Here is a 19,485-nt window from a genome sequence, read left to right on the forward strand (position 1 = left end):
CTGAATTTTCTGTGGGCCAAACTTGTTTCCTTCAGGTATTGTTTCAACAGTGTATGTAAACATGCATTGACTATTCAATGGGTTATTAGTAGAATGGCTTGAAAACACTTTCAGGATAGAAAACTGGATCTGTGCTAAAGCTATCTCTTCCTATAGTGCAGAGAAGCTAACAGTAGTGTGGAGCCTCTTCAATTTTTTGTGTTGTTAGCTTTTTTTAATGCAGAAGGCTGGACTTCGCAGAAGCAAAACTTGAAGCACAAGGAGTCAGAGATCTCTCACTCAGCTTTATAGTTTTGAATGTAGATGTTTATGTCTAAGGCAATTGCTTCCTTTACATCTAAGGAAATAAGCATTTGTGGGGTTCTGCCACAGGTCCCCTGTGCAGGTAGAGGTGACAGGAGACCCCCTTCATCCATGCTGGGGACCTTCACAGTGGCCATGATAGAACCCCGCAGCCTTCCTCAAGGGTAAGCCTACTTTTTCCTTGAAACTTGAAAACCACGTATTTTCAGCTTTGAGCTCAAATCAATGATTTTTTTTCTTCAGTGAAAAAAAATGAAGCCAGTTGCAGATAATGGTGGCATTTTTTGCTTCGTAATCCATTTGAAAGAGGCAGGTAGCGCTACCAAGCTGTTCAGCTCATGTGATTTATTTGTGTTTTCAGCCCACTGTGAAGCTTCAAAGTGCCGTGTAAGTATTATTGGGACTGTGTTTTCAAGACTGTCTGTTACCAGTCTTATTGCTGCATACTTGAGCATACTTCTATCCTTTGTAAACATCCACAAAACCCAGCTTGTAGGGCTATTATTTATTTCTTTATATATTCCTGGGCACCTTTAAAGGATCTGGAAATGAATTAAAATTAATTTCATATACATATTTGTGCATGTGTGTGTATGTGCATGTGTTTGCACATACATATGTATATATGGCTTATATATTTTTTATATATTTAGATGTAATAACTTGGAATTATGTTGGAAACAGATGATACAGAAAAAGATTTAACCAGGCATGAACTGTGCCTCTTCACCTTCATTTTACCTCTGATATGTGTATTTGAACGCGTGCATTTTTCCACTGTTGCTGCTTGTGTTAGTGACAACTCGGGCTGTTAAAACAGATTTGGGATGGTTAAGTTATGGCACTGAGGAAGCAAGAGGGTTCCTGTCTTCCTGAATGACTGGAAAATCTCCAACCATAGTGTTTCCTGAGGTATTTACCAGACACGCATACTGGTTAGCTTAATAGCAGGAGTCTCTGAAGCCAGGCAAAAGGAAAGCCATGGCTGTAGATGAACAATCCACCAGGAAACAAGGTCATTCCTAGTGATGGTCAAGCTCTGGGTGAGGCTCCAAGCCCCAAGACTCATTTCCCCCAAGGCTGGGTGCAGCAGGCAGCGAAGACCCTTTCTGCAGATCAACAAGTTGTCAAGGAGCCTGGCTCTCTTCCAGGGCATGTCAAGCCCTAAGGTAAAATGAATAGCTCCTCAGACTGTTTTGCATATGTTTAAACACCGTTCCTGGAGACAGTTACTGGGAATTTCTTTTATTAAACCACTGTTAAAATATATGTATATATATATATATATATATATATATATATATATATGCACCACTCAGCTGCCTTTTTTTCTCTACCTTTACTCCATCTCTCCCAGAGAAAAGGGAGGCTGCCTTACCCTCTGTCACAGCCACTGGGCTGGAAGAAAGCCCTGGGGATGGCCCACAGTTCTGTCACTGTCCCTCTCCCTTTCTTTGCCTTCTTTCTCTGTCGAAAACCGTGTGTTCCCCTTCAGCAAAGTAGTGGAGCAGCACAGAGCTGTTACTGGGTGCTTGTACGGTTGGATGCTCAGGGTCGAAAAGGGGGGATTGGATGAGGTAAATGTTTTGAGTCTGAGGGATGACATGCAAGAGGGTGCATATCCTGGAAAAGGGCCCTCCCTCACACATCCTGAAAACTGCTACTTGCAGGGCCAGGACTAACATATCTTTTGGCTTCAGGGGAAAAGACCCCATGCTGGATCAGAAGATACCATTTTTTCTAACGTGACACCTTCTTTTTCATGGAGAGCTTAGCTGTGTACAGACTAGGGACTTCCATCATACCTGGCTCTCTTAAACACATCTATTCAGAAAAATTAGTACAGCTTCATGTCTGAGCAAGTATGTCCTGCTGGGGACTATGGAGGTTTAAAAGAAGGTAGCAGGTCTTACTACCACAGCAGCCCTTACAAGTATGCACTTCTGAACTACATCTGCGTCAAGTCCCATTGAGTAGGAGCGACAACCCTGTGGCTGCACTCACCCTACAATTTGCCACAAGTCGCAGTGGTAGAAATCTCAAAGCTAAATTATTAAGAGGAAACATTTCAAGCTTGGCCCTCCCTTTTACCTGATGACATTTTTTTGCCTGTAAAATTTCCATCTTCGTGTTTGCACTTGCAAAAGCCTTCACTGTATACTTGCATCTCTTCCCATTTATTCCAGCAAATAGCTGAAGGTAGCAACAGTTTTATTTGAGCTTGCTTTTCAATCCCAGGTGGAAAGAGTCCATGCAAATTGCAAGGCTGACCTTCTGAAAATGAGGCCTTGAAATACCCCTCTCTCGTATTTAACTTGTGATTTACCATAGAGAGGGAAGATAAATTAGACAGGTTAATTAGGAAGCCCTGGAATTCTGTTCATCATTATGCTATGCAATCATAGATGCATCTTGCCTTTAGGACCCTGAATATGCTGACATGAAATCTTTTCTGCATGCCAGCCTCATGGCATCTCCATCCCAATAAAGGAGCAGGAGGGGGAGATGGTTGGAGTAGCCAAGCAAATCAGGAAAAACAACCAGCTAAATTGAGTGCTTTCTAATCTAATGCATTTAAGTCATACTCAATAAAGCTTGCCAACAGTCTCTGGCCTCTCTGCTGCAAAGATCACAGAGGCATCTGATTAGAATAACATGTGTCTTCTAAAAATCCTCTTTTAAAAAGATTTTCATTCTGGATAGGCAACAAGAAATGAATTGGAAATGTCCCTTTGGGAGCATGGGGTGAAGGGAAGCATTCAGCAAGCCCACCCAGCCCCAGAAGTCTTACTGCTCTCTGCCTGCCTCAGGATGGAAAACCCCTCAGCTTTTTCTTCCCTGCCAAAAGTAAATATATAAAACAGAAATAGCCCTGAGCAGTTTTGCATTCAACTAATTTCCTGAAATTACATTAAATCCAAGCCCAGTTTTAGATATCAGCAATAGCAGTGACATATCCAAAAATCCCCAGGAACCTCATCCCTCAGAATAGTGTCAATTTCAACATGTGTGTTATACAACTTACAGTAACTTGTCCCAGGTAAGGCTCCCGGGGTTTAAGATAAGAGAGCAAGCAAGGATTCGAGGAGAGATTAGGAAATGGATAACCACTGTGTCACATCATGGGCAGAGGGGCAGAGCCAGGTTGTGACATTGGCTGTCAAGGGAAAGAGGACAGAAACACTTTTTCTTTTTTTAAGACAAGTTAAGTTTTGTGTCTGAATCTTGAAAAACAGACCAAATTAATATTTTATTGCGTGTTGTAAAAGAGTACAGATTGTACAACAAATGCTTTGTCTGTGGCTATATATTTGCCTGGGGAAGAACAACTCCGTAGACTATGTACATCCATACTCTGTATGTGTTTATTTCCAGGAAGAGTCCGAGCTTTAAACTTGCAGAATAGCTGGTGTCAGTGCCAGGAAAATAGTACTTTCTTGTGCAGTCTTAGTCAATCTAATGCTCCAGCTCTGGAGATGTTCTCTAGCAGGGTCATTTGCTGCTTCCCCCACTGCTGTCTCAGCAGAGCACATCAGCCTGAATAATGTCATAAATGGGATGTCCAACCTTTTTCAGCAGGATTGTGTTTGTGTGTTGCATTTCACACGTAGTATTACAGCCAAGAAACCCCTCAGGGTCTCTCAGACTAAACCTGAGCAAAGTTTTGCTTCCAGCAACGTTGTTCAGCATACCATCCCTTATCACAATCCAATTTTCCCAGACTACTGGTATCTTTGCAGCCTGTGAGTCTTAGAGGACATATGATGGAGAAGGTGTTTCTGTTTTTGTCCAAGACTTGCCTGTAGGTGTGATGGAGAAGGGAAGAGAGGGGTGGATATTCAAGGAGAGATCCAGCAATTGCCAGAGTAGCAATACTGAATACAACAAAGCTCATGGTCCCGCAGAGGTCCTTATGCTCAGTCAGAGCTCTGGCTCTGGCCTGGTGGGGTGGGGTAACCTCCCTTTTCTAATCCAACCACATCTGTGACAGGTGGGAACATGGGAGATGATTAAAGCTGCATGGCCCTCTACTCCTTGCCCAATATCCACACCACTGTAAAATCCAGTTGAAGATGAAAGTATAAGATAGCTGAGAAAATGTACAGTCAAAACAGACTTGCTGTGTACTGGTGCATGGGAAGAGCCTGTAATATCAGCCATATTCTTCAGTTGTATCTAAAGTCCCCATGACCTCACACTTTCTTTGGAAAATCGGATAGGAATCAGGATTAGCTTGTGATATCCGGTACCTGAAGGACCACTGAACTCTCTCGGATTTGCAAACTCCCCTAAACCGAGCAACAAACCATTCCTGAAACTTGGTGTCAAACTCTGCTTTTATTTGCTCTGATAAAAAGGTTTCAATGCAGTGTTCATGCCCATTGGTTTTACCAGGGAATAGACTGTCAGCTTTAGCATGGCATATGGCATTTTGTTGTATCAACAATTAGGTATTTACAGGCATGTGATTTTATGCCTAAAGCTATCTTCCACCAAGCAGTAAAGGTTTGCACAGACTGTACGGATTTATATAATCAAGGAGCTTAGGTGGAATAGCAGAGCACTGGAAGGTTCTGCTCAAGTCTGATAGTGCCTTGAAGAATTGTAATTTCTCCTTGATTGTTCCGTTTCAGAGGCATACAGCAATGCATTACCTCTATCCATTCCCTACAGTGTGTCCCATAGAAAATAATTTTGTATTCTCTTGTGGAATTCAATTAGCAATGTTACAATTCCTCTTCAGGATGTTAAAGAATATATAAGGAACCTGCTTCTGATCTCCAGCTGACAGACACATGCAGTTTTATACTTCCACTATAAGTACAATCTGCTCCAATCCCCTGGTTGCTTCTGAGTTGAGTGCCCTTTTGCAGTGCATATGAAATCTCTGATTACTTAAAATAGTTAAAAATAGCTATGGGTTAAGAGCACTTGAACCTTTTCATGCTCTTTGAAGTCTAATTTAGAAAACTTGATAGGGTTCATCATTCTGTTCCTGATCAGTATAATCTATTACATCGTGTGTGGTGAAGTACCAGCTAGACCAAGGGAAGATGACTACTCTCAAGCAAGCTGTTGAAACAAGAATGTATTAAGCAAAAGGCTTGGACATAATTCAGTAATGACCTTCATAAACTGAAATGTTTTTGTATTTTAAGTGAACTAATGAGCTATAATTATTAGCTATCTTGGAGATGGTGATTAGAGAAAGCATTTTGCATAATGCATAGAGAACAACACAAATGGAAGCACTGTCTGTCTCAAACAATCAGACAAGGTCCCTTTTGTTATAATTAAATGTAATCACCTTCCTTACTTCTTAAAATGTGCTTCCCAGTTTATACTTTGACATCCTCATACCACCACCCCATCACTATTTATGGTACAGTCACATCTGCCATAGCAATGGAGGTTTTGAAAATGTTTTACCTGACTTTTAACAGATGGATGTTAATGGGATATTTATTTACAGAATAAAATTAAATCGAAGCTGAATCTTAATGCACAATTTACATAATCAGCTTTGTTCTGAGCTGGTGAGCTGTTTTTCCAGCACTTGGGGCCCTTCAGTCACAGCTGCATCAAAGAAACAGATACTGAGAATGGAGATTAAACAATTTCCTAAAGCTAGAAGTCTTGATGTGAATCTATTATTCCATATTAGAATCCCATAATTTCTCCAGACACTGCCATAAGATCAAAGATGTCTATTAGAGCTTTGGCATAGCTCACGATCAAAAGGAAGATGTTTGATTTTCATTTAGAAAATATTTTTACCAATTATATTTTTCTGAAAATTTGAAAGCTCCACAATTTTACCTTTTGCACAAAAACATTTTTAAAAATCTATGAAACCAGAGGCAGAGGTTGAGGAAACCAGGCTGAAAAATCAAAATGTATATGTTTACAATGAGTTTGGTGAGACTTGTTTGTGCTGTTTTTGCACTATCATCCTCTGTCCTGCTGATGCTCAGCTCAGCTGCAGTTTTGCAACAGGCTTCAAGAAGCACAGGGCAGAAGCCTCAGAGGCAATCCTGAATATGTGCTTGGTGCCTAATCCCTGACTCTGAGGCTGCATGAATGGCTGTAGAACTGCATGGGGTTGTTCTGACCCAAGTGCAGGACCCATCACTTTGCCTTGTTGAGCCTCGTACAGCTGGCCTCAGCCAACTCAGATTCCTCTGCAGAGCCCTCCTGCCTTCCAGCAGATCAGCACTCCCACCCAACTTGATGTTCTCTGTAAACTGACTGATCCCCTAGTCCAGATTGTTGATAAAGATATTAAACAGAACTGGCCCCAACACTGAGACCTGGAGAACACCTCCAGTGACCAGCTGCCAGGTGGATGTAACTCCATTAACCACCACTCTCAGGGTCTGGCCATGCTGGCACTTTTTAACTCAGCACCCATCCAAGCCATGAGCAACCAGTTTCTCCAGGAGAATGCTGTGGAAAACTCTGTCAAAGGCTTTACTAAAGTACAGATAGACAACATTCACAGCCTTTCCCTCATCCTTTATTCAGGTCACCTTGTTACAGAGGGAGCCTGGGTTGGTCAAGCAGGACCTGTCTTTCACAAACCCATGCTGGCTGTGCCTGACCCCCTGGTTGTTCTGCACGTGTTGTGTGATTGCACTCCAGGTGATCAGTTCCATAACCTTGCCCAGAACCTGCTACTGGCAGGCCTGTAGCTCCCCAGATCCTCCTTACAGCCATTCCTGTAGATGAATGTCACATTTGTCAACATCCCAACCGACTGGATGTTAAACAGTTGACTCCCTGGTTAGCCAGGACTGCTGGTAAATCATGGAGAGTGACTTGGTGAGCACTTCCACCACTTCCTTTGGTATCCTTGTGTGGATTCCATCTGGCCCCATTGGTCTGTGTGTGTCTAACTGGTGAGGCAGGTCGCTGATCATTTTCTCTTGGATTATGGGGGGGCTTCATTCTGCTACCTGTCCCTGTCCTCAAGCTCAGGGGGCTGGGTACCTGGAGAACAACTAGTCTTACTGTTTTAGCCTGAGGCAAAGAAAGCATTAAGTGCCTAAAATCTTCTCCTCATCCTTTGTCACTATGTTTTCCTCCACATCCACTAAAGGATTAAGATTGTCCTTAGCCTTCTTTTTGTTGCTGATGCATTTATAGAAACATTTTTTTAATGACAGTAAAAAGATTAAGTTCTATTTGGGCTTTGGTCCTTTTAATTTTCTCCCTGCATAACCTTACAACATCCTTGTAGTTCTCCTGAGTTACCTGGCCCTTCTTCCAAAAGTCATAAATTCTCCTTTTTTTCCTTAGTTCAAGCCGAAGCATCTCATTAATAGATGTGACCATCTCTCAGGCCTCAACTCTTCCCACCTAACCTTGGCCACTCTAGGCTCTCTGCAGTTAGCAGGGAAATATCTGCACCCTCTGAGAACACCAACGAACAGCCTGCACCACAATGGGAAGCATTGGTTTTGGCCAGGACCACAGCTTTTGAAGCACACCCTCAACTTCATGAAATCACAATCAAAACTCCAGGAAAACTGTCTTCAGCAGTTAACAGGAAAAAGCCAGGGCTCAGGGAAGCTCAAAGCACTTTGAAAAAATTCCTAACTTGCAATTTAGGGTGGGAAGATGTGGTTGGGCTGCTAAGACAAGCACAAAAGGCCAGGGTGAGTGTTCTATGAAGACAGCACAAACCCAGCTGTATTAGACTGTCTAATAAGAAATGAGAACAGGAAAGTCAGCATTTACACAAAGCCCAGCTACAGGCAATAATCCAATTTACAGGGAAGTAAGAGGCTGATGGTGACCTTGCCAAAAACCCAGCTTTCCAAAAATAGTACTGAGAAATGAGTAGTGCAAAAATAAGGGGCTAATCAGCAACAATAAGAAGGAGGGAGACAGAAAGTTTGTCTCTGTGCAGAAGGTAAATTATACACTATAAAAATGACATGCATCCATTTCAAGCCAGAATAGCTAACAATTTCCAGGGATTTGCAAATCAGTGAACAGGCTAGGGAAAATTATTAAGTTTACCCCATTTTTCCCAAACTTGCTCAAATTTTAGTATAATTAACAAGTAGTTCCTATAAATAGCTGCTGTTGCATTTTTCCTCCATTTCTACTTTAAATAGGGTGCAAAAGCTGTGAGTCTAGCCCATCTCAACAGCACACACTCTGGATGGAGACTTATAGGATACTACGATGGCCCCCACTGAGGCGATTAATGACACTGGCTGGGGACATGGAACAATGCAGAGAATGGACAGTGCTTAGGACTGTCCCCATGCAGTCCTGTGGCACTCTGCAGCCAACTCAGTCAAATCTCACCATCTGTCCCCCCAGCATTATCAGATCAAGCAATACTCAAGGAGACCAAGCAATACTCACGATCATCTGCCTTTCTAGTACCACCCAGAAATGATCCTCCACTGTTGTCACTAACTCTCTCTGGTTTGTAAACAAATAAGCACAGACTGGAGGTTTGGTACCTCCTGGGATTATGAGAGTTTGCCTATCACATAGTCCTCTGCAAGACTAAGTAATGGACAGTCATTATGGGCACTGCCATCTCAGCACATGACAGACTTGAGAAACCTTAAAGGAATGAGTCAATTCAACTTCTCCGTGAGACATGCCAAAAAATCAAAGCTTGTGACTACTGCTATCCTCCTCCAGAGTTCTGCATTAGGGTCTTCATAGTTCTATTTCTCACTCTTAACAAACATTCAAACATGGTGGCTAAGAGAAAAGTAGCATGTTTGAAGACACAGAGGCATGAACATGTTCCCCAGTATGGGGCTGAGGTATTTAGCTATTTTTAGTTGAGATCCAGTCATTGAGCCAGAGCAACTTGTTGTCGGCACATCTACCTATTAATGAACATTGCTCCTCTTCTCACCTGATCCTTACACATATAGCTCTGCCTGCACTACTGACAGACAGCCCTCTACCTTCAACCATGAGGGATTTCTCTCAGCATCTTGACGTCCTAACAGCAGAATAAAATGTCGCTTGCTTTAAGCCTCTGAAGTAAAGAGTCATCACTGGCACTTGGCGTGGCATTGTCTGAGTGACATACAAGGTGAGAGATAATTCATGCTTAAGGTAATTTGGTAACAAATTACTTAGAGATCTATAAACTAGAGTGGCAACATGGTGTTGGGGTCCTGTTGCAAGAGATAAACCTCACCATAATCTTTCCTTTGCTTTACAATAATGCTTCTACAATTGCTCTGAAGAAGTCTCCTTATGCTCTGAAGAAGGCTCCCATATGCTGCCTGAAAGATTGTGACAAATTCCACTGCATCCAAGATGTCCAAGACAGAGGAAAATGTGTTTCCAGCCACTCTAGTCACACAACTGAGACTAGATCAGATTTTTAAACATGAGCCTATCAAGAGGCTCTCTATCTGCTGTGTCAGCAGATCACTTGAGACTGCATGTCCATCAGAGCGTGAGCAGATGCACCTCCAAATACCTGCCTGAGTCATGGAACAGACATCAAAATGCCATTTTTGGCAACCTACTTGCTTGCTCTGGGGCAGGTAAAAATTTGCCTTAACTGACCATCAAAGAAATCAAGAGAGACCTCAATAGTGTGTGCAGCCAGGCTGCCTGCTTCATTCTCTCTTGTGGCTCCACTGTGATGTCTGGGAGGAGGGATCCTCCTTTATTTATTATCACTTTGTAGCAGAGACCTGTGAGTATGCCCTTGAACTATGAGCTGGTACCCACATTTCTCACTGCAATCTTCTTGTCCACCCCTCTCGGACTACAATTACATGTAACACTTCAGCAGCAGTACAAAAGCAGGCAGTTCTCCCCATAAGCAGCTTCCCCCACAGCCTAAGCATCCACATGAGCATGACTCCTCTGTTCTTTCTCTCCCCCTCTGTCATAGGTGAGGATGTACCCCTGACCTCCCTTCATTTCCTCTGGGACTGTATCCCTGGGGTAGGGCCCAGACTTTTGAGCTGCCAGTCAATGGGTCAGCTCTGTTGACAGCAGCTTAATGGTGAACTGCTGGTCTGTATGCAAGAGGGGATGGTGGCTGCTAAGCTGTACAAGATTTGAAAGCAAAACTGAAGAAAACACATGGCGGTGAGACTGCTGAGTTGAAGTCAGTTATCAACAGTTTAAAACACAGCAGAGGAATTATCAGACAGTCAAACAAAAAGGGACTACAAGGACAAGGTGTGACAATCCCAAGAGAAGTAGCAGCAGGACCAAGGTGCAGAGAGGTCAGCCCTTCTCTACCTGCCTGCAGTGGTCTGGTCAACGAGGACCCACAGGGTGATGGAGCAGGGCTCGTGAAGATATTGGGGCTCTACCCAGAAAGAAGGTGGCATATATAGTGTGGTTTTCTGTGTCCCATTTTCTTTCATGGGTCCATGTCATCTGGAAGGCTAAATTTTCCATAATCCACTGCTTACCCTGAAAGAAAGATGGAATGCTGGTGCGTGGCAGAAGATACAGTTCAGCCATTGAACTTGGCCATCCATAAGAAAGGAAGTGACCACCAGAGACTCAAATTCAACTCACAAGTAGTATCCTCAAGCATGAATTATCTTTCGAAGATCTAGCCTTATTATTGGAAACCTGGGGGGGAAAAGCTGAAAAACATGATTCCTGACTATAGGCAAATTCATGACAGTCACCCACACTGTATAACCAGAAGGTGAAATGCATCTAAGTAGTACAAGAAAGTTTCAGAATAACACAATGTTCCCCAGTTGTCTTCAAGATCTACTGAGATTTTATTAGGTTTACCCCCCAAAAAAGGAGAAGAGCTTCCCAGGAATTGAGCTATGAGGTCTTAGCACCATGCTTCATGTGTCCCCAGGCTGATACTTAGTTGACAGCTTCTGTCCTGCTTCTTCATACATTGGGGAAGTGATGGCAATGATCTCCTTTTCCAGCATTTCCATTTGAGCCCTAATGTCTGACACAGTGCTTTTCACAGCATTTAGCTGCAACTTCAATTTATTGTAATCTTCCTGGAAGGATCCATCCATGTTATAGGGATTGTGACAGCCTTGTTTCTCCCCAGGGAGATGGTTAATTTTCAGGAAGTTGTGGAGGAGCTCGCATAGGTCTTGGATAACCCGGACGATTTCATGCTCAGCCGGTGTAGTTGTGGTAGACTTGGTCTTACTCTGGGTTGGAGTAGTGCTCTTCTTTTTACCTTCATGTTTCTGCTGGGAGACTGGACCAGTGCCACCTTTTTCCACAGCTGTGATGGTATCAGTGTCCTTCTGAAGATCTGAGGGGGCATCGTTGCTCTCTTTATGGACTGTGATGGCTTTTCGGTCTTTCCAGGTAACAGGGATGGCTTTATTCTTCTGCTGGAAATCTTCAAAGACTTTATTCTTTTCCTGGACTGCTTGGAGAGCTTTATTGCCTGGGCTGAACCAAAAGCCTGTGTTCCTCTCTTGGAAGCATGGAAATGGCTTGTTTTTGTTCTGGAGGCTTTGCTGAATAGCATCAGTGTAAATAACCTGGACAGCTTTGTTCTGCGACTGGAGACATTGTAGAGCTTTGTTTTCTTCCCAGAGCATCTTGGTTTTTATGCGGAGGACTTGGTTTTCCTGCCAGAGTGCTCTGTTCTCCTCCCAGATGCTCCACTCATTCTGTACCTTCTTGCTTAAGAGTTTCCGGTGGGAAGGACAGGGTGGCTGGCAGTAGATCTCATTCACCCATCTACCATCAATAAAGACAAACATCTGATCCCTTGATTTCATCTGAGGGGTGATATAGTCTGTCTCAGGCTCTGTACACTGCATGCTCTGGTTCCTCAAATCAAATGCAGTCATGGCCTTTCTTTAGAAAATTGAGGAGGGTTGTGTGAAAAGGCTTTTTCCAGGACTTCTGCAAGGGGCCACTGCCAACTGTCAAGGAGTAGGTGACACACTGGGACTGGAGAAGCTTGATTAGGACTGAAAGAACAGGGAACACAAATGCATAGACTTACTGCTAAAATTCCAAATCAGAATTAAACTACATTAACAACAGGAACAAGCAAATAAATCAGTTCTCCCAGTCAATAGTGTTGCCCCTTTGACTCTGAAGGGTAAGGAATACACCAGATACTTAACTTATAGAAGCTGAGAAAATTGGCATTTGCAGAAAAAGCACCCCTATGGCAGCACTACAAGCTGTTGATGAAACCTTGGACTTTCCCTTTGTCTCTCTCTACCTCATTTTTATGGACCTGTAAGGGAGTAAAATGCAAGAATATCTTTTGCCTCAGAATAACCTGTTCCCAAATGACTGACAGACAAACAAATTAAAAATTGTTATGAGGCTGAAACAACTTTACAAAATAAAACATTTTTAAAGGATCGTAGAGAAAACTGGCCTTCAGATCAGGATTTTCTTGTTGATGTTGAGTAGCCTGTGTTAACTGGGCTCCGCAAAACTACTGTGGCAGTTTTGATCTTAAAATCCACAGAATTGTGAACAGGAAGAGCATGGAGTGATACACTATACACAAATAATTTCAAACTCCAAACCACAGCGCTGGGACATCAAAACCAAGACAGCTCTGTTGCTCTTTGCATGTTTTTTTGACAAGCTCCCATCACCATGGTCCAAACACTGTCACAGCCCACAGATAATTCTCCATCTTTTTTTCATTTCTCCTGTCACCCTTTTCTTTATATCCTTTTGATAGCTCTGTTATTTTTCTTGCTTTCTAGCCCTGCAATAGTGATTGCTTATCTTTTTCCTACAGTCCATCTGCCTCTTTTTCACATCATCAGAAAACTCATCTCTAAAATCCATACTGCAGGGCCTCACCTTTAATGCTTCTCATTTCAGTCGCAGAAACCTCAGACTTATCTGCTGAACACTCTTCCCCCCTTTCCTCTACCCAAAATGTTGCAGCTTAAATCACCTTCTGGTCAGAAGTAAACCAAGGCAAATGAATTATTTCAGTCTCTTACATGAAAGAAAAAAAAGCAAATGACCAAATAATCAAAAATGTTTTGTGCCAAAGAAACACTTATTTTCTGCAGTTTTAACCAAAATTAAATTAGTGCGATTTTCATGATGAAATTATTTGAACTAAGGTTGAACTATTTTTATAACCAAATTGTTGGAATTCTTAGGAGCTTCTGCACAACATTTCTAGCAGAACAAATGTGCCTTTTTCTCGTTAAAAAAATAAGAAAGAAGTTAGTTGTCAAATTTCATTCAGGTTTACTCCTCCCCCCAGCTGCCCTTCTGTTCCTTGGAAAGCGTAGTTCTGCTTTTGTGTCCATGAGGAGAGTTTTACCTCCATGAATCTTGCCCTCATGTCCCTACCCCAAGCATTCAGCACGGGGTGACCACCACACATGACCTCCTCCAGTTCTGCCATCACTTTGTGCACCCCCTGTCCTATTTTTGCCCTCTCCTTTTCAAAACCTGTTGCTTCCCCCCTTTCCCTGTCTTATCCACAAAACAGCACTGCATCTCCAGGCTCCTCCAGTTTACTTCTGAGAGCAAATATTGATAGATGCATCCTTCACCCCCTTACCAAGCTTGTCCAAATGCTCATAAAATTATTGCTTCATTTAAAATCCAAAATTCCCTAATATAGGAGAGGGCTATTGCAATATAGGTCTGTTTGTAGTAACACTTGATATTACTGAAATAGGATTTCCATCTGACTTTCAAGGTTGTCTTCCACATCACCTGCTGCTTAATCACACATGAGACTTGTGTTTTCATAGTATCATTCCTCTGCTAAAAGGGATTTCCCCAAAATCTCATTTTTGGCAGTTTTGTTTTAATTTACACCACATATTTTCAGAGCCATATATCGCTCCCTCCCTTGCACCCTTTCCTCTGCAGACTTTCTGACCCACCCCATTCAATTGGGGTGCCCAGTCCCATTGGGCCATTCACTTAAGAGCTGGATTCAATGATCCTTGTGGGTTCCTTCCATCTCAGAATATTCTGGGATTCTGTTTTCCCCAACAGCCCAAAGACAGGGGCAGGGGGCAAATCAGTCACATGGGGAACAGACCCCTAAGTATGCAGAGGAGATGCAGAAAACCTCCAGTATCATAAGCCCAGACCCACCTGCCACTGAGTATGATGTGCCAGCAGCTAAAGATGTTAAAGTCACTCACGGTTAAAGTGTTTAGATGGCATATTTTCAAGATAAACAGAAATGTATAATATATATGGCCTTGAAGGACATTATCTTGGGGACAGTTAAACCTGACAGTGGCTCTGTCAGCTCTTTTGCACTGCAGGGGACACATCGACCCAAGCTTCAGAGAGATACTTCAAGTTCTCCCACCTCCCACGTAATTTTCCCCCCCATCTCTGAATAACACTGGGAAATGCTGGGAGCTGGGGTGGATGGGCAAAGTAGCCAGCTGCAGGGAAGCCACACAAAATCAAGACAGGCTGGGCAATTTGATTGCACTAAATTGCACATCCAGCACATGCTCACCTTCTCACCGAAGCCAGGGCTCTTCCCTCTCCTCATGGTACAGCCAAGCAACCCGGTCTGAGGTCCTGCTGCTGTGGGTAGTCCAAGGGCAGTGAGAGTGCATGGCAGGGGATAGAGAGGACTGACAGTGATGTGAGCACTGGTAGGGACCTTGCCCCAGATGCAGCCACCTGCCCCTCCAACAGGGGTTGGGAGCTCCTGCACACCCTCCTTGCCCAACCCACTTCTGCACTTCTTCCCCGCTGTCATCCCAAGTTTGTCTTCAATTTTTCCCAGCATTGCTCTTTTGGGTTATTTCTCATGGAAACAACCCTTCTGTTAGCTTGGCTCCCATGCCCTTTCCTGATCCCAGACTTCCTGATCTGCCTTTGATGCTCATAACTGACAGGAGATTGGCTGGATCCTTTCTCCGTCACACCTTCTTAAAACAAATTTTGTTTGTATTTTGAATCTTCACATTATGTTTGTTGCTGGACTGATACTGATACATTAAAAAATCACTTCCTTGTAAGTGCTGTGAGAGTTTAAGTTATTTTCCAAGGACAATGTGAGTTTGAAGTTCTTCTTTGACTATACGTGTAAGAGCAGACTATCACTGAACCCTATAAAGAAGAAAATAGAATATGCAGGGCATTCATGGATTGCAAGTTTAGATATTATTTGTAGCAGCTATTCCCACTTTCATGTCTTTACATTTCTAATGATCTCATTGTCTTTCTTATTTGCTACATCTTTCAGATGTGGATTTTTTTTTCTAATCAGAGTTCTTGAATAATAAATACAGCAGTTAATTTCTTTTCCAGTGAAAATTACCACGTTGACATCAGCCTCAAGGTGACTGTTATTGCTTTAGGAAGTCAGAGCTACAGTTAAGCTTTGGTATTATATGAAAATTATAAACTCAGGTATAAAATTCTTCTCTGTAATTTCTCCCTTGCTTATATTTAATCTCAGACAACAAAAAAAAAAAATTGCAGGTTACTATGGCAACTCCCCAGGGAGCATTCTTCTTCATTTGAGCTCCAGGAGCTTATACAGGAAAACAGAAAAACGTCCTCAAAAGAGAAAGGAAAAGATTTCATCATGGAGCGCTTGTGCTTGGCCTGCTGTCAGATGGGAATTTAAGGGCACTACCCTGTGCAACCAGTTTTCAAGAGAGGTGATTGAAATGGTCAGTCTGAAATTCTGAAGAACTGAGGTTGTGGGCACTGAAAGTGACCTCAGATGAACATTTAGAACTCTGAGAGCTGACTAGAAACTGGCTTTAAATAGAGACAAGTGCAGCATAAGACTGATCAGCAGACAAAGCCTGCTTAATCAAAAACCATGGAGAACTAAGTTGGTAGTGTATCTTTGCCTTTTCTTATGCAATATTTTCCTTAAAGTTGTGTAATGCTCTTCTAGCAAATAATTTATTTACTGAAAATTATGAATTCAAATACCAATACTCTTAGATCAAATTTAGTGAATATCATGAAATGTGTTTATGCATACATCAGAATTGGAAATGCTGCAACAGCTCACTGAAGAATTTTTTATAGCAACTACACTGATTTCTGAGCTGGACTCTCAAAAGGACTGAGATGTCATTCACAAGATTACAAAGGCAGAAATAATGCTGAGTGTGTTCCCCTCCCTGCCAAGAGACAAGAAACCCCTGCTCTGTAAGAAGGGTTTGACCTAACTTCCCAGCTGAGTGCTTTGTCCAGAGCTTCAAACTGCTCAGTTTCCCAAAGACATTTCGCTATACAAAGAATTAAATATTAATTGTAGTCAAAGCCATATTCTCCATCCCACCCACACACCTTATATCAGGCTGCTCAGTTGACTATGTTGTCCTTCTTCTTGGAAGCTACCTGGTTTTAGAAAGGATCCAGTGGGAGACAGTGTATGATCCCAGACACACACATAAAATTCTCCATGCTCCTTGCTGGGGTGCAAGAGGTCATCCAGTGATGGTTTGAAAGCAGGGGGGAAGACTGAGGTCTGAACTGCTGCCACAAAGATCTTGCAAGTAAGACCCTATAGACCCCATAGCAGTCTCCCTCCTATTGGCAATGGTGGCATGTACCTGCAGTAAAGTTCAGCCCTTTCCTTGCTTTGCTTTTGGGTTAGAAGATATGTCAAAGTGCTTGCACTAAAAATAATCTGTTGTTTTTTTTTATTAAAAGTATAATGTCCCTTTAAATTTTGAGAATCTTCTCTTTTTTTCTATGCCCATAAATATGCTATATTCCCAAATATGTATTTAATGAAAGCAAAGGCATGTGCTGCCACTTTCTACCATCCCAAACACATTTGTTTTTCTGAAATGCCAGCCTCTGTTCATGTCAATGCAGGTTGGTCTCACCACACACTCATCCACTGTTCTCCAGGGCATTAAGCCTGGATGCAAATCCCACCTAGTCACTAAAAAGCCTCTTGCATACTTGAGTGCTCTTGAATCATCTCTTGACCTCAATAACTACATAGGGAATAAAAATGATGTTTTCTTAGTTTTTGAGGCAGTGAAGTGTCTGGAGGGAATGGTGGTGATATCTTAGTATTGCATTTTGCCCAGGAAGAGATGAGTGCACTTCATCAGCAGTGTAAAAATCAGTAATGAAAAACTCCAAATCAGCTTTTTTTCAGACAGATAAACGGCTTGAGGGACACACCTATGTCAACCTCTATTTAAACTAATTGTCCTTCCAGTGACACCATCACAGAGCTGCTGAGTTTGCCTTGGTATAACCCTCACACATCCAGAGCTGTGCAAACACCAAACTCTGCACACTCCTGTCAACACTGGGTCAACTGAGAGCTGAAACAAAAGGTGGAAATATCTACTTTTATACCTTGCCTCTGATCCTAATTTCACTTTAGACACTGGGAGAGTCATCTACTCCCATACTCCCATTTCCTCAGGTCCTCAGAGAGTTTGGGATACTGACTTTCTGATGCAAGCTGTCAAGAGAAATTTGTTTTTACTTGTAAAGTGCCTTGAACATGAAAGCATGTAAAGAAGCTCTACAAGCTACTTTTATTTATATCCATAATTGTAATACACATGTTGTTTACAAGGTGAAGCAAAACATTTGACTTTTGCTAGTAAGTGACATCTTACAAACATGTCAGGCTTTGTATTGTTCTACCTTAGATCTCATTCCCACTGCTTTCTTTCTGCTTCAGCTATGAATATTTCAAAAATTTCATCAAAATCAGGTGTAGTCTCTTGGTCAGCTCTAAGCAATTGCTTGTCAACACTATTCCTTTGTGCTGTGCCTCTGGGAGCCTTGCCAGCAAAACACAGCCCAATTACTGTATCACTCTCCTAGCTCTGTCTGATCAGATCCAAATTTACAGAGCACTCTGTGCTGCTGGAACAGCCCATTAGTAGTTTATTGTTGAGCAAATAGTAGAAGAAATTATCGTTGGTGCACTTGTTTCAGTTCTGCAGGCAGAGGCACGCTCACCACAGGGGATGGAGGGGCAGAGCTGACATTGTACCTAGAGGAGTTCCTTGGTCTTTCTGAACACAGGGACAATTTGGATGGATACAGTCACCTCAGTGTGCCACATGTGATCGGGAGTGTCCTGCATGGCCCTGCAGGGGACACTCTGAGAGGCAGACCTGCCACCAGGATGTGCTGAACACACTGTCCCTGACCTCTGATACCCACAAACCCCAAATAGCAATAGGCAGTGGTGTTCAGGCAACAGACTTGAGCTCTTCGTGGTTTGTCAGCCAAGTGATGCTTCAGCCCTCATTACTGCACTGATTAGGTCTCTGCTGACTGCAATAGAGCTTAAACACTTTACTGTCCTGTAGGTATTACACATAGATATCTCAAAGTTGTCTACAGTTTGGAGGTGAATTCTTCCTTGCCCTCAGTGTTGTTGGATATGATTTGCCGCTTCCCAAAGGCGTAGCTGTCTCTCCCTGCAGCGAGTGCTGAGGAGTCTGCAGTTCTTAGCCTCCTCAATTAAAACAGAGCCTCACACCCCAACAGGGAGCTCCAGCTCAGCTTGGCTCACACATGCACCCTTTAAGGGAAGGTGTTGCCGAGTCAACAACTGCTGCATGGCCTGGGACACCTAAATGGAATCAGCTTCGCAGAACTGAAAAGAACTGTCCCTTCTTGACAGGGATTACAGAAAGCCACGTGCAAAATTCCTGTCTCTCATGGGCACAAAGTAAGAGGCTGCTAAAATTATGGGGACAGGGGGAACATTTCATTTCATGTGCAGGAGCAGGAGCTGTGGGTCTTGACAAGTAGAACAGAACATGAGAGCACAGACTTGAGCTGTGATGTCCTGCAAACAGATGCAAGATTTGGGAGTTGAGGGCATTTCAGCTCATGCTGAGCACAGCAGTTCTTCCATGTGACAAGTCTCTCTGGGTGAGACAAAAAGTCAGTAGTTCCATTCCTGACTGACAGGGAGAAAATTGAGAGTTCAAGTTTATGAAATGATCTCTAATAGTGATTTATGGGGTCCTGTACATTTTAATCTAAAAAAAAAAAAAAAAATTAAATCATCTAATTAGCTAAGTGTGTAATCCTGTATATTAATTGTCTTTAACCACTTCTTAATTATAATGGAATGGTTATCAAATAACATGTGATGTCCACGTCTCACCAATTTAAGTCATTATCAGACTAGCTCCTACTTTATAAGGATCTGTTTAACTGAAGTCTAACCATTTCATTTTATGTTAAAAGCAGTACAGAAGAGGAAGCAAACACCTTAAAAATGCTATTAGG

General features: G+C 42.6%; 1 protein-coding gene across 1 annotated transcript; it reads right to left on the reverse strand.

The window, feature by feature from the left end:
• Positions 1 to 11,123: 11,123 nt before the first annotated feature.
• On the reverse strand, positions 11,124 to 12,107 carry SPERT (spermatid associated). Its single transcript, XM_027888867.1, has one exon. The coding sequence runs from the start codon at positions 12,105 to 12,107 to the stop codon at positions 11,124 to 11,126; it is 984 nt and encodes a 327-aa protein (XP_027744668.1).
• Positions 12,108 to 19,485: the final 7,378 nt, after the last annotated feature.

The sequence above is a fragment of the Empidonax traillii genome, unplaced genomic scaffold, assembly GCF_003031625.1.
Source record: "Empidonax traillii isolate 1590-97213 ecotype Southwest subspecies unplaced genomic scaffold, ASM303162v1 scaffold247:size2371522, whole genome shotgun sequence".
In the NCBI taxonomy this organism is placed as follows: domain Eukaryota; kingdom Metazoa; phylum Chordata; class Aves; order Passeriformes; family Tyrannidae; genus Empidonax; species Empidonax traillii.